The sequence below is a fragment of the Phocoena sinus genome, chromosome 8, assembly GCF_008692025.1.
Source record: "Phocoena sinus isolate mPhoSin1 chromosome 8, mPhoSin1.pri, whole genome shotgun sequence".
NCBI classification, from domain to species: domain Eukaryota; kingdom Metazoa; phylum Chordata; class Mammalia; order Artiodactyla; family Phocoenidae; genus Phocoena; species Phocoena sinus.
The window spans coordinates 104,114,570-104,125,722 of NC_045770.1; the positions used below are offsets into that span (position 1 = coordinate 104,114,570).

General features: G+C 57.7%; 2 protein-coding genes and 1 non-coding gene across 6 annotated transcripts; 1 reads left to right on the plus strand and 2 right to left on the minus strand.

Moving 5' to 3' along the window:
• Positions 1-105: 105 nt before the first annotated feature.
• Positions 106-7,302, minus strand: BRMS1 (BRMS1 transcriptional repressor and anoikis regulator). Of its 4 annotated transcripts, XM_032640225.1 has the most exons (10): positions 7,156-7,302; positions 4,405-4,550; positions 4,247-4,337; positions 4,004-4,131; positions 3,777-3,856; positions 3,596-3,692; positions 2,933-3,025; positions 1,728-1,792; positions 1,188-1,227; positions 106-675 (listed from the first exon to the last, which is right to left on the minus strand). In XM_032640225.1, the coding sequence occupies exons 2-10, from the start codon at positions 4,541-4,543 to the stop codon at positions 668-670; spliced, it is 741 nt and encodes a 246-aa protein (XP_032496116.1). In that variant the 5' UTR covers positions 4,544-4,550; positions 7,156-7,302; the 3' UTR covers positions 106-667. The 4 variants fall into 4 exon arrangements, with proteins under 4 accessions (XP_032496116.1, XP_032496115.1, XP_032496117.1 ...); XM_032640224.1 differs by lacking the exon at positions 2,933-3,025 and having other exon boundaries at positions 1,728-1,883; positions 4,004-4,122; XM_032640226.1 differs by lacking the exon at positions 2,933-3,025.
• Positions 7,303-7,556: 254 nt separating this feature from the next.
• Positions 7,557-9,822, minus strand: B4GAT1 (beta-1,4-glucuronyltransferase 1). The gene is made up of 2 exons (XM_032640222.1): positions 8,671-9,822; positions 7,557-8,429 (listed from the first exon to the last, which is right to left on the minus strand). Exons 1-2 carry the CDS (start codon positions 9,724-9,726, stop codon positions 8,238-8,240), a joined length of 1,248 nt encoding a protein of 415 aa, XP_032496113.1. The 5' UTR covers positions 9,727-9,822; the 3' UTR covers positions 7,557-8,237.
• A 477-nt stretch (positions 9,823-10,299) lies between these two features.
• TRNAS-GCU lies at positions 10,300-10,381 on the plus strand. Its single transcript has one exon. It is a non-coding gene; the product is annotated as a tRNA-Ser (tRNA).
• Positions 10,382-11,153: the final 772 nt, after the last annotated feature.

Below are 11,153 nucleotides of genomic sequence, written 5' to 3' on the forward strand. Positions count from 1 at the left end.
CAGGCAGTGAGAAGAGGTACCAGGGACCCCAGAAGAGACTGCCTGTCACAAGCACTCTCCATGAGAGCCCTGATTCCCTTGCAAGGTAAATCAGACAAACGCCGGTCACGCCAGAGTCCCAGAAAAGGTTTTAATTCCAGTCCCTGAAATCTGGGAGGCGGACACCAGGAACCGCCTTGAGCAGGAAGACCTGGGGAGCCTGCCTTCTCACCTCCAACAACAGCCAGGACACAAAGGTCCCCCAAATATCATTTCTGGCCCAGAGTTCCCGTGAAGTGGGACCCAGCTCACTGGCTCGGTGACTAGGGAGCCGGGTCCAAGGTCAGCAGAAAGGATGTTGCTTTGGCTTAAGATGAGACACATCTTCATCAGGGAGGGCACCGCGAAGGCTGACCTTCAGTGGGGGCAGGTGGTGGGCTGGCCGGGGATGGAGGAGACAGTGTTGCCTGGCTAAGGCAGCTCCAGGCCACAGTTGAACAGGGCCCCGAGGAGGGGCAGAGGAGGAGTCCAGACCAGTGGCGGCTGGAGGGGAGGGCCACAGCAGCACTGCAGGGCTGGCTGAGCAGACGCTGAGGGGCCTGTCAGTCTGCCTTTCTGCAGCAGGTAAGTTCAAATGCTGGGTTTGCTGCCAGTTGCTCCAAGGGCCCCCTGGCTGTGAACAGCAGGGTCAAGGTCCTGGGGGTACACAGGAAGGGAAAAATCACTGCAGGTGAGAGGATGCCGAACCAAGAGGGAAGCAGGCACTTCATATGGGGGACTGAGAGGAGTGGCCTCAGTCTGGCCCAGAGCAGGCAAGGCCAGGAGGGCACAGGTCAGCTCCACACCCCTGATTCCTGGGCGTCTCTGGTACTCTGGGCCCGCCAGGCCGGCTGCTGGGGCTCAGCACTCCACCCTCCCTAACCAGAGCTGGCAGGGCGGGTCCATCACCTAGCCCCACTACTCACCCCCGCCCTAGCTCCCACAATGCCCTCACACCCAGACCGTCCTGACTCTCTCAGGCCACTGATCTGACACAGACCCTGCCTCCCTCTGGGCTCCTTTCCTGGAGGCTGGGCTGGGGGAGGAAGAACAACCCCGGTAGTTTGTGGGGTTTTTTGACCAGGGATCGAACCCGCGCCCCCTGCAGTGGAAGCGTGGAGTCTTAACCACTGGACCGTCAGGGAAGTCCCGACCCTGCCGGTTCTTACCATCTGATTTTCTCTTCTGAGGGGACACGGCTGCTCTTGCCTGGGTGGGTAAGAAGAAAACCCCCCTGAGAGCCTGCCTCCAGCTTGGCAAGTCCCCCTTCCACCATCAGCCTTTCTGAGGTGGAGGTGCTGCTGGGTCCGGGCTGCACTAGAGGGGTTGCCGGGGTATAAGACCCCTTCTAGGCAAAGGTTTGATGTGCTCTCCTGTCAGAGACTCAGGCAGCCCAGCTGCTTTCCCGCCTTCCTGCCCTCCCTTTACCCCCACCCCCATCAAAACCTGCCCTGCAACAAGGAAGGGGCTGATGTAGACTAGGAACTCCCTCCTCCAGAACAGCCTCAGGCCAAACGAGGCTTGTGAGCTCAAGCAATGCCAGGGAACCCGGGCTGAAGGCAGAGGGTGCCGAGGGCTGAGCAGAGAGCTTCCCAGGCCCTCAGGAAGTCCACACGTGGAGAGTCTGCAAAGACCAAAGCTGGCGCCTGGTTGGGGAGGGGGCGCTGCACTGCCAGCCCCCATCCTGAGACAGGCAGCACCGGACCCACCTTTTTGATGGCTGTCCAGTCCTCCAGGATGTCGATCTCCTGCAGCATGTACACGATGTAAGGGCCTGCAATGGGGGTCAAGGAAGCAGGAAGCCTGGTGGAGGGGGCAGGTGACGGGCCTTGGCCTGGGAGCTCCAACACTCAGAAGAGGCGGTGCTGTGGACAGCGGGGCAGGGAGCCGAGGACCTAGTTAAGAGCTCAGGCTCCACCTCCTACCTCTTGGCCCCCAGGTTCTCGGCAGGGTGGAGAGGTGGCATGGCTATGGCCTATTTCACCCACTCCACGGGGGCCTTCCAGCCTCAACCCTACCACTTCTCAGCTCCCCTCACCTATTCTCTGGTCTCAAGGTCAGAAGGCCAAGGTCCATGCCACCCACTCAGGGATCTGGCCCCTTTCCCCATCTACATCTAGTCTCCTCTGTCCTGAAAACAACCCTCCTTCGGTCTCACACTCCCCTGTGGGGACCAGCCACTCTGTCCCCCTGATGTCTCCACACCCTCACCTCCCATTCACCCTTCAAGTCTCTGCAGTCCAGATTCTTCCCTCCCTCCCTGCGTGAAGCTGATTCCCACCACCAGGAGGTCAGTGCCCTGAGAATCTGGTTGCTGCAGGAATATGAGGGGTGGGGTGGGGTGCACAAGAGAATTCAATTCAATTCAACTCCGTGCTGCTGTGCCAGGAGGGAGGAAGGCACAGCAGGCCCTGGACCAAAGGGACGCACGCCTGGGGCGGGGCAGAGATGACCATGCCCAGATGGGAGGCAGGTGCCCCAGTTTAGGTACAGGGGTAATACCTAAATAGCCATTTTGGCGGGGAAACCAGGAGAGGCTTCGTGGAGGAAGTAACAACCGAGACGAGCACTGAGCAGGCACACGGGCAAAGGCAGCCGATAGGAGAATGGGAAGTCAGCAAAGGCATGGGGGTGGGAAAGCCTGGGACGTCATGGGAAAGCCAGAACGGCCTCAAAGGAGAGCTCACTCCGGAAATTACGGGGAAATCTCTGGATGGATGTTTCTACTTTTTTACGGTCCACACAGCCTAGGAGGACCCCACAAAAAATTCCTGACGGCTGGATTTGACTGGACACGGCCACAGGGTGCCAGATGACCATAAATGAGTCTGGTCTGCCTCTGTCTTCCGTGTCCCTCCACCCTCCTCTGCCCTGACCTCTCGCCCAGCTCGGGCCACCGTGGGGGAAAGGATACCGGAAACAAGAGGGGCCTTCTTCCTCTTGCTGGGCGGCACGGAGCCCCAGGTCTTCGAGCTGCCTCTGGCGTGCAGTTTGTCATCCCACCACTCTGTGCCCCAGACCAGGGTCAGGATTGGGGTGCCGGCCAGCCCAGGACGCCCCACCCCTGTAGCCTGCGTCCCTCACCCGGGCCAGGCCAGCCCTTCCCCATCACTCGCGCCCCTACCCCAACCAGGGCAGTGCAGAGAAGCCTGGGCTTGGGGTTGGAAGCTGAGTTCAACCCTGGGAAAGAGGTCACCGTGATTTTGTGAGGCTCGCTTTCCTCATGTTTCATGGACAGGGGTACGATAATAATTCCTCCCTCCCCAGTGCCCTGTATGAACGTCGGCCTGTGGACATGGAGAGGTCTTGGCCATGGCATGTGCGTGTGTCAGAATGACACCTCCGTTCTGGAAATTGAGCAGGGGGGCAGGGGACCCGCTCTTCCTGAGTCCCCACTGTGTGCCAGGCTCTGGGCTAGGCGCTTCCCTGGCTGCTTTCATTCAGTCTCCACAGTGACCACGAAGCAGGTCCTCTTACAACCCCCCTGTGCAGGGAGGGAAGCTGAGGCCAAGACGGGGGGCAGGCACTGAAAGCACAGGGCCTGGGGCAGGGGTGCCCAGCCAGCCGCTCGCCTCACCAGAGCTGATGTCCAGGCTCTGGCGGTCCTCCTCCAGCCTCTGGATCCGCTCCTGCAGCTCCCCTTGCAGGGTGTCGTAGAGCAGCAGCTTCTCACTCTAGAAGAGGCGGAGTGGCTCAGCCAGGCAGGCCGGGGCAGCCACTTCCGTCCCCACCTAGCGCCCAGCGCCCGGCACATTCACCTCCAGGTGCTGCTTGGCTCCCTGCAGCTCACACTCGTACTTGTTCCTGATCACGTCCAGACAGAAGCCCTTGTAAATCCCTGTGGAGGGAGGGAGAGGGAGGTCCTGCTTGGCCAGGGACCCAGGGGCCCATAAAGGGGGGCCAGGGGCACGGGTGAGGCAGAGCAGGGACGAGAGGGGAAGGGGACAGAGAGCCATGGCTTCTGGTAGGGGAACAGGGCACACACCTGCCACCTGAATGCGGATCTTGAGGCTCCGCTGCAGCCCCCCGAGAGGCTCTGTGTATTCGGGCGCCCTCTCAGCTCCCACCTCCTCCAGCCGCACCCGCAGCTGACTCAGCCGTTCCCTGAACAACCTGGGAGGTAAGAGGCAGCCGCGCACCCGTGTGCTCGCCCGTCAAACACGAGCGGAGCGCCCGCTCCACAGCAGGCCCCAGCCAGCCCTGCCCGGCCCCAGGGTCCCTTGCTCACTTCTCCTTCAGCTCCGAGAACTGCTTCTCCAGGTCCAGCATTTCACTGACGCACTCGCTGCGGCGGCGCTCGTAGCCCTCATCGTCCATCTCTGGGACAAGAGGCCAGTCAGGGCGGGCGGAGCGGGGGCGGGCGGCACGCGGGCGTGTGGGGCTCACCTGAGCTCTCCTCCTCGGACTCGGTCTGGCTGCCGCTCCGTTCCTCCTCGCTCTCTTCCTCCTCCCCATTCATCTCGGCGGCTGAGTCGTCCTCTGCTTCCATCTCCTCTGTGTCTTTGCTTGGAGGCTGGACGGGCATCTGGGCTCTGGGAGTAGGAGTGGAGCCATCACTCGCCACTGCCCACAGCTCTGAGCGGGAAAGTGGCCACTTGGGAAGTCAAACCAAGCCTCACTGCAGATGGAGACGACCGGGCGGGGGGAGACTGGACTCGCCACACCCTGGGCACACACCGGGTGGGGCAGGTGCAAGTGGCCCTGCCTGCACATCTCCTGGAAGCCTGGGAACCACAGAAATGCCCATGCCCTTGGACGCTGCTAGTGATCCCAATCCCGGGAATAGTGGCCAAGGTGACGATCCATAAGATGGGAAAGGCCAAGGGTGGGCTCCCCACTGTCTGTGGGACTGGGCCCAAACATCTGACTGGGGCTTTCAAGGCCCTACATAGACTGGACTTGAACTGCTGGTCCGGCTCCTTCACCCCACCTTCTAATGCTTAGTTCTCAAATATACCATGCACTTCCTACCCAGCTCTCCCCGCCCGCCGTGCTGCCCCTTCTGCCTGTGATGCCACCACTTCTCTTCCTGAGAACACTCTACAATGCTCATCTTCTCACCGTGCTCAAATCCTATCTCCCTCTGCTTCCTCTAAGACCTCACATCATCAGTGCTCCCATCTTCTGCATCCTCCACTCTCCCTCTTGACAGCTCTGTCCCATGAAACTTTAGATGTGCTCAGGAATTTCCTACCATATAGAAAAAGCAGAAACACAAAACTTTACCCCACTCCACTCAATCGCCCCCCGTTTTCCACCTTTTCCAGGCCTTGCTCTTCCTACTTTCACCTCCCGCTTGTTCCAGTCTATTTCTGTATCATCGCTCTCAGCTGAAACTGATCCTGCAGAGTTAACAGATGACCTCCTTGTACCTAATGGCAATATTTTTTGGTGCTTACCTCAGGTTGACTTCTCAGCAACACTGAACACTGTTAAGCGTTCCTTCATTTATTCACTCATTTAATCTTTATTGAAAATCTAATATATGCTAGGTACCATCAGACACCATGGTAGGAAGCAGGCACAAGTGTGACAGAAACACAGTCTCTGACCTCAAGGAGTTTACAAGTTCCTGGATGAGAGAGAGGCCAAGAAGCAGATCATTACTGTGGGGTGAGAAGAATTAAGATGAGGGGCCTATGGGAGAGACAGCTAAACTGGGACCTGGAGCCTGCTGCAGTTTTGAGGGCAGAGGAAGATGGGCCAGACAGATGAGCTGAGCTGGTTGAGGGCTGGAGCATTTAACCAGAGTAAGTAGCGTGAGCAAAGACCCCGAAAGGAGAGAAGGGGCAGGGTTGGGGGCACCTGGGTCTAAGCCTCAGAGAGAAATCTGGGCTGCAGAGATCTGGTCATCACATATAGTGAGTTTTTCAGGCCTTGGGAGAGGGTGCAACCAGCAAGGCAGAATGTGTGGAGTGAGAAGGGGCTCGTGATGGAACTCCCAGGGTCACCAAAGGGGCAGATGATGCAACCCCTGCAAAACAGAAGGAAAGTAGCAAGAGATGGAGGAGGGAAAACTCAAAGCATGGAGAGAACTTCAGAATGAAGGAGACGTGACAGTGCCAAGTGCGGCCAAAAGATCACTCAAGAGGAAGAATAAATAGTCTTCTCAACAGATCATCTCTTTGTCTCCTGGGGGCTTCTGGTTCACTGTGATATGCTTGTCTGGGCACTTCTTTTGTAGTCCTTTAGTTCCATGTAGACACCCTTCCTTATTTATTTACATGTCTATTTGCCCATTCTCATGTCTGTCTCCCCAACCAGTCTGGAAGCCTCACCAGGGATGGGCTGCACATGCGCTTTATTCGCCTAGCACAGTACTAACTCATTTGATGACTGGAGGATTTGCAAATACAAATTAAACCAAACAAACTTTTGCAGGGCAGGGATTGGCTTTTACTTCTTGGTAGCCCCCGGCCCCTGTAGTGGTAGCAAACGTCAATTCAAGTAAGTTAACTGGCCTAGCCTAGAAGACAGTTTCGAAACATTCCTCAATGATTTCACAAATGATCTGACCCTGACCTGAAAACCTCGGTTCTCCAAACCAGCCTCATCGTTCCCATTCTCAGGCCTCAGTTCCTGCATTTCCCAAACTTCGCAATTCCTCTTCACTGTTAAATATATTAATTTTGGAAGACGCAGCGGTAGGTAAGTCCTACTTTTCCGGACCAGAAAGGGTGAGGGGTTGGGGGAGGTCTCTCCAGCAGTCTCAGTCTACTGGGTGAGCTGAATTAAATCACAACCTCCCCCTCCTTACCTTGGGTATAAAAAGAGAATAATAAAGATTGAAAGCGGTAAGGAATGGAAAAGCAAATTATAAGGCACTGTGTACAGGCAGTTTATCTCTCAGAAAGTGAGCATGTCGAGGGCAGGCCTCCTCGAAAGGAAGATTCTTCCCTACCCTCGAAGAAGCCAACACAGCCCCTCTACGGCGCGCCGAGAGTCCCCCGTCCCGCTCCATCTGCGTACGCGCGGGCGCGGGCGGGACAATCACTGGCTCTTCCACGGCCAGCACCGGTCCCGCGGCCCCCGGCACGCATCCGGCCGGTTAAGTCTCCGCTTCGGCCTTGGAGACTGGGCCGCTCCGACCCACTGGCCGGAGAGGGCGAACCAGGCGCCAGGGTTGGCGTTACGCACCCGCGGGGAGTGGGGCCTCCGGCCTCACGTCCGAGACTCCCTGAGAGGTGCCAGAGGCTGCCGGTACTGGCCACCGCCGCGGGGGTCCCAGAAGCACCGAGCGAGCCTCTTCTCCTTAGGCGAGAGCCTGTCCACGCTTCCGCATGCGTCATCAGCAGGCGCCCGTCGGAGTGCTCACAATTGGACAGCTCGGGGCGAGGCATGCCGGGATACCGCGGGCCGGTTTCCATAGCAACCGACTGAAATTCACACAGGCTTTCAACAGGCAGGAAAGGCCCTCGTGCGTTTCTTGCTTTGCCGCCAGCGCGCCTCGGTCCGCAGCCACCACCCACGGCTTGAAAGCGGAGAGCCCGCGACCTGCTCCCCCACCCCGCCCGGTTCAGGAGAGTAACGGAGCCAGCTTAAGGTGTGAACACTCATTTATTTACACATTGTAGTCGGTAGGCAAATTACCCAGCCCAGCCTATTCAGGGGTCCAGATCTCAGACTCCCACGCACAGAGCCTGCAGACCCATCCCTTCTCTTAGGCCCCCCGAGACGGAGGCCTAAGACAACCAGGAAGTTGCCCAAAAGCTAAGAACTAAATTCAACGCCTTTAACTGATTTCTTTCCAAAATGCCCATTTTGTTAAGTACTCAGACTTCTCAGCTCTGCCCCATTCATACTTTTTGCTCTCCTACAGCCCACCCACCCAAGAGTGTTAATAATAATAACAATAATAATAACAATAATAATACTGTAATAATATTAATAATACTTCACATTTGTACGAAGCTTACAGAATGTTTTCACATGTAGCATCTCATCTGAACCTCCCAACCGTTCTGTGAGGTAGGTATTCTCACCTCCCTTTAACAGATGGGGTAACTGAGGCTCAGAGAGCGAACGGGATTTGCTCAAGGCCACACAACTAGTTAGTGGTTAAGCTAGGACTTGATCCCAGCATCCCATACTCAAGTCCAGTGTTCAAACACCACAGCTACCACTGTAAAGTGGAGTGACATTTCTTACCCCAGTCAGGCCTGAGGGGCGGCCTAAGGAGTGAGGAGGCTGAGACTTCTCAGACTAGGGGAGGGAAGGGCTCAGCAGTGACGCGGGGAGTCAGGGTACTTGGCCTTCAACTCCTGTTTGAACTGACGGTAAAGGATCTTATTGTGCTGATTTTCGGCCTCTTTCTGGGGATGGAATTTCAGAGCTTCTTTGAAGCCCTTGTGAACCAGGAAACCTTCGTTCAACACCTCGAAATCGAATCCTGCCACGTGCAGCTCACAGGCCTGTGGGGGAAGAGACAGGTCAGCAAAATTTGATGACATTCCTAGGGCAGAGACTGACATCCCTGCTCGCTCCAGCATTCCTATTCCTCTAGAGGCATCCTGGATCTTCCAACCATCCAACCACCTCCTGAACTATGATCCCTCCTGCCTCATTGCCTCTTTTCCATACAGAGCCACTCATAGCTCTCTGACCCCACCATCCATCCTGCCCCATTTCCCCTGCCGTCTCCCTTATGAGCACCTGGCTGATACGATTGAAGCCATACTGCCGAAAGCGCTCGTCGAAGTTGGGCACCTTGCCTCCGGCCACGTAGAATGGCTCCCAGGGGTCTTGCCAGGGCACCACGTAGGCAGGCCTCAGCAAGGTCTCTTCTGGCAGGTTGACCCAGCGGGAGTAGTTGGTGGGCGCCTGGCAGGGGGTGCACAGCCCATAATAGAAGGGCCGCACCTCGCCCACCTGGTAGAGCTGCAGCAGCTCGTTTTTGTTCGTGGGCATGCGGCGGGCTCGACGGATCTCGAAGGCAGGCACCACCAGCGCTGTGCCCGCCCACTGCTTGCTCTGATCCAGCATTTCTCGCAGGCCTCTCCACAGCCCCTCACTGGGCACCATGTCCACGTCGATTACCAGGGCATAGTTGGCCCCCTCACGAGCCAGATTCCTCAGCAGGTTATTGGGGTAGGAGACATTGGTGCCCAGCGCGTAATTGATCCCGGGCTGGGCCACCCTGGCTAGCTTGTCAAAGACCTCCTGGCAGGACCGCAACAGGGCAAACTCCCCTGGCTCCCGGGGGTCGGGCACGGCGGCCTCATAGCGTGAGGGGCACACAAGGTGCATGGCAACCCTGGCACGCATATCGGGGCAGTGGCTGCTCAGCGCGTAGGTCAGCACCGTGGCCAGCTGCGCCTCCTCCTTGGTGGCGGCGAACACCGACACGGATAGCGGGCCCTCCCAGCGCTCCAACAGGCCCGAAAGGTGCAGCAGGTTGTCCACACTGGCGTGAGTGGCCAGGATCACATCGTTGGGGTCCATGGTGGTCTTCAGTAGGCCCCTGTAGACGCGATAGTCGCCGCTAGCGTCCAGGACGCCTCCGGAGGCCAGCGCGGTGCGGAGCTGCGCCTTGACTTGGTCCACCGACCGCGGGGACGGGGGAAAGAATTCAAAATATTGGTCTTGCTCCTCCTGCCCGTGCAGCCCGGACAGCAGCGACAGGTAGAGCAGCTGCAGCATCGCCACCAGCATTAGCGCGGCCAGCAGCAGCTGGTAGAAGGCGCACCGTATGGCGTAGGACATCTGCATGGCTCTCGGCGCGCAGCAGAGACCACCGGGTCGCAGCCTCCGCCTGCCGCCGCAAGCCCGGATTTACCGCAGACTGCCGAGCGCGGCCGAAGCGAGCCGAGGCGAGCCGAGCCCCTCGCGCAGCCGCGCCCTCCCGCCCGCGCCGGCCTCGGGCGCGCCAGCTCGCCCCCTGTGCGCCGGGAGGAGCTACTGCATCCTCTGCCCGCGCCGCGCGCTTTGTAAACGCTGGAAACTGCCCGCCACCACTCCGCCGCGCCTGCTGGGTTCCCAGAAACAGGCACCCCCTCCTCCGGGTCAGTGCGCGACCTCCTGGACCAAGCGCGTCCTGAAACCCCGGCGCGCTCGTCCCCGACTTAGGGAGGGGAAATTGTGGCAGAGCTTGGCTGCAGAGTGGTGAAGGATGGCGCGGGTTCCCGCCTGTGGCAGGCGGAAAGGAACACAAAAAGCCCCTTTCTGTCCGCCGTCTCACCCTCCTCTAGGTCTCATCACGTCTGTACTAAGGAGTGCCTGCGAGGGTGCCTGGAGGCGCGGAGATGAGAGATAAAGGAATGTGGAAAAGACTGCTGTACGCGGGACGAGGTGGCCGAGTGGTTAAGGCGATGGACTGCTAATCCATTGTGCTTTGCACGCGTGGGTTCGAATCCCATCCTCGTCGGTCGTGTTTTACAGTGGAGATGATTCTTAATTTTCACAACCCGATGTCTGGAGCAGTGGGTCGAAGAGAACTGAACAGGAGGTGGGACCCAGTTCTGTCCGGACCGGGCCTCTCTTCTGTCTTTGTTCAACCTGTATTCCTGGCCGTTTCATACTCCAGGTACCTGGGCCTTATGGGAGGAGGTTGGAGGTGTGCTTTTCCTTCTCCCTAGAAAGAGGGCCCGGGGTTTGGTGGCACCTAAAAACCAAAACCAGAATTCTGGCCAATGCTAAATTGGGGGCCAATATGTTTTCCGCAGGAACTAGAGAAAACCACCCTGGAGGAGCTGCTCTGTATAAAGTATTGGAACTTGATGGTGGCAGTGGCGGTGATGCTTGATCATTTAAATTATTAATCTATTCAGTGCACTGATTCCCCTCCCCCAGCACTTCTCCCAGGGCAGAGACCTTGTTTGTATCCACACACCTGCCTCCCTAACACACACACACACTTAAGCAGAAGGCCTCGAATATCTAATACCAGTCAGCGTACACAGAAGGTGCTTGATAAGTGTTTGTGGAATGATTGCTCCATGGACTCTTTCAAAGAGGAGAGGCTGTGGGGAAGGGCAGGTACTTTGATATGTACTGTAGTAACTGTTCGAGCGCTGTGAATCTTGGAAAGGTGCTTTAGGACAGTGAGGGGAGGACCTGGAGCGTCAGGGTAAGGGAGCCAAGGTTGTTGAGTTGAAGAGTGATCAGGAGACCTATATTCTGCGGCTCCAGCTTGTGGA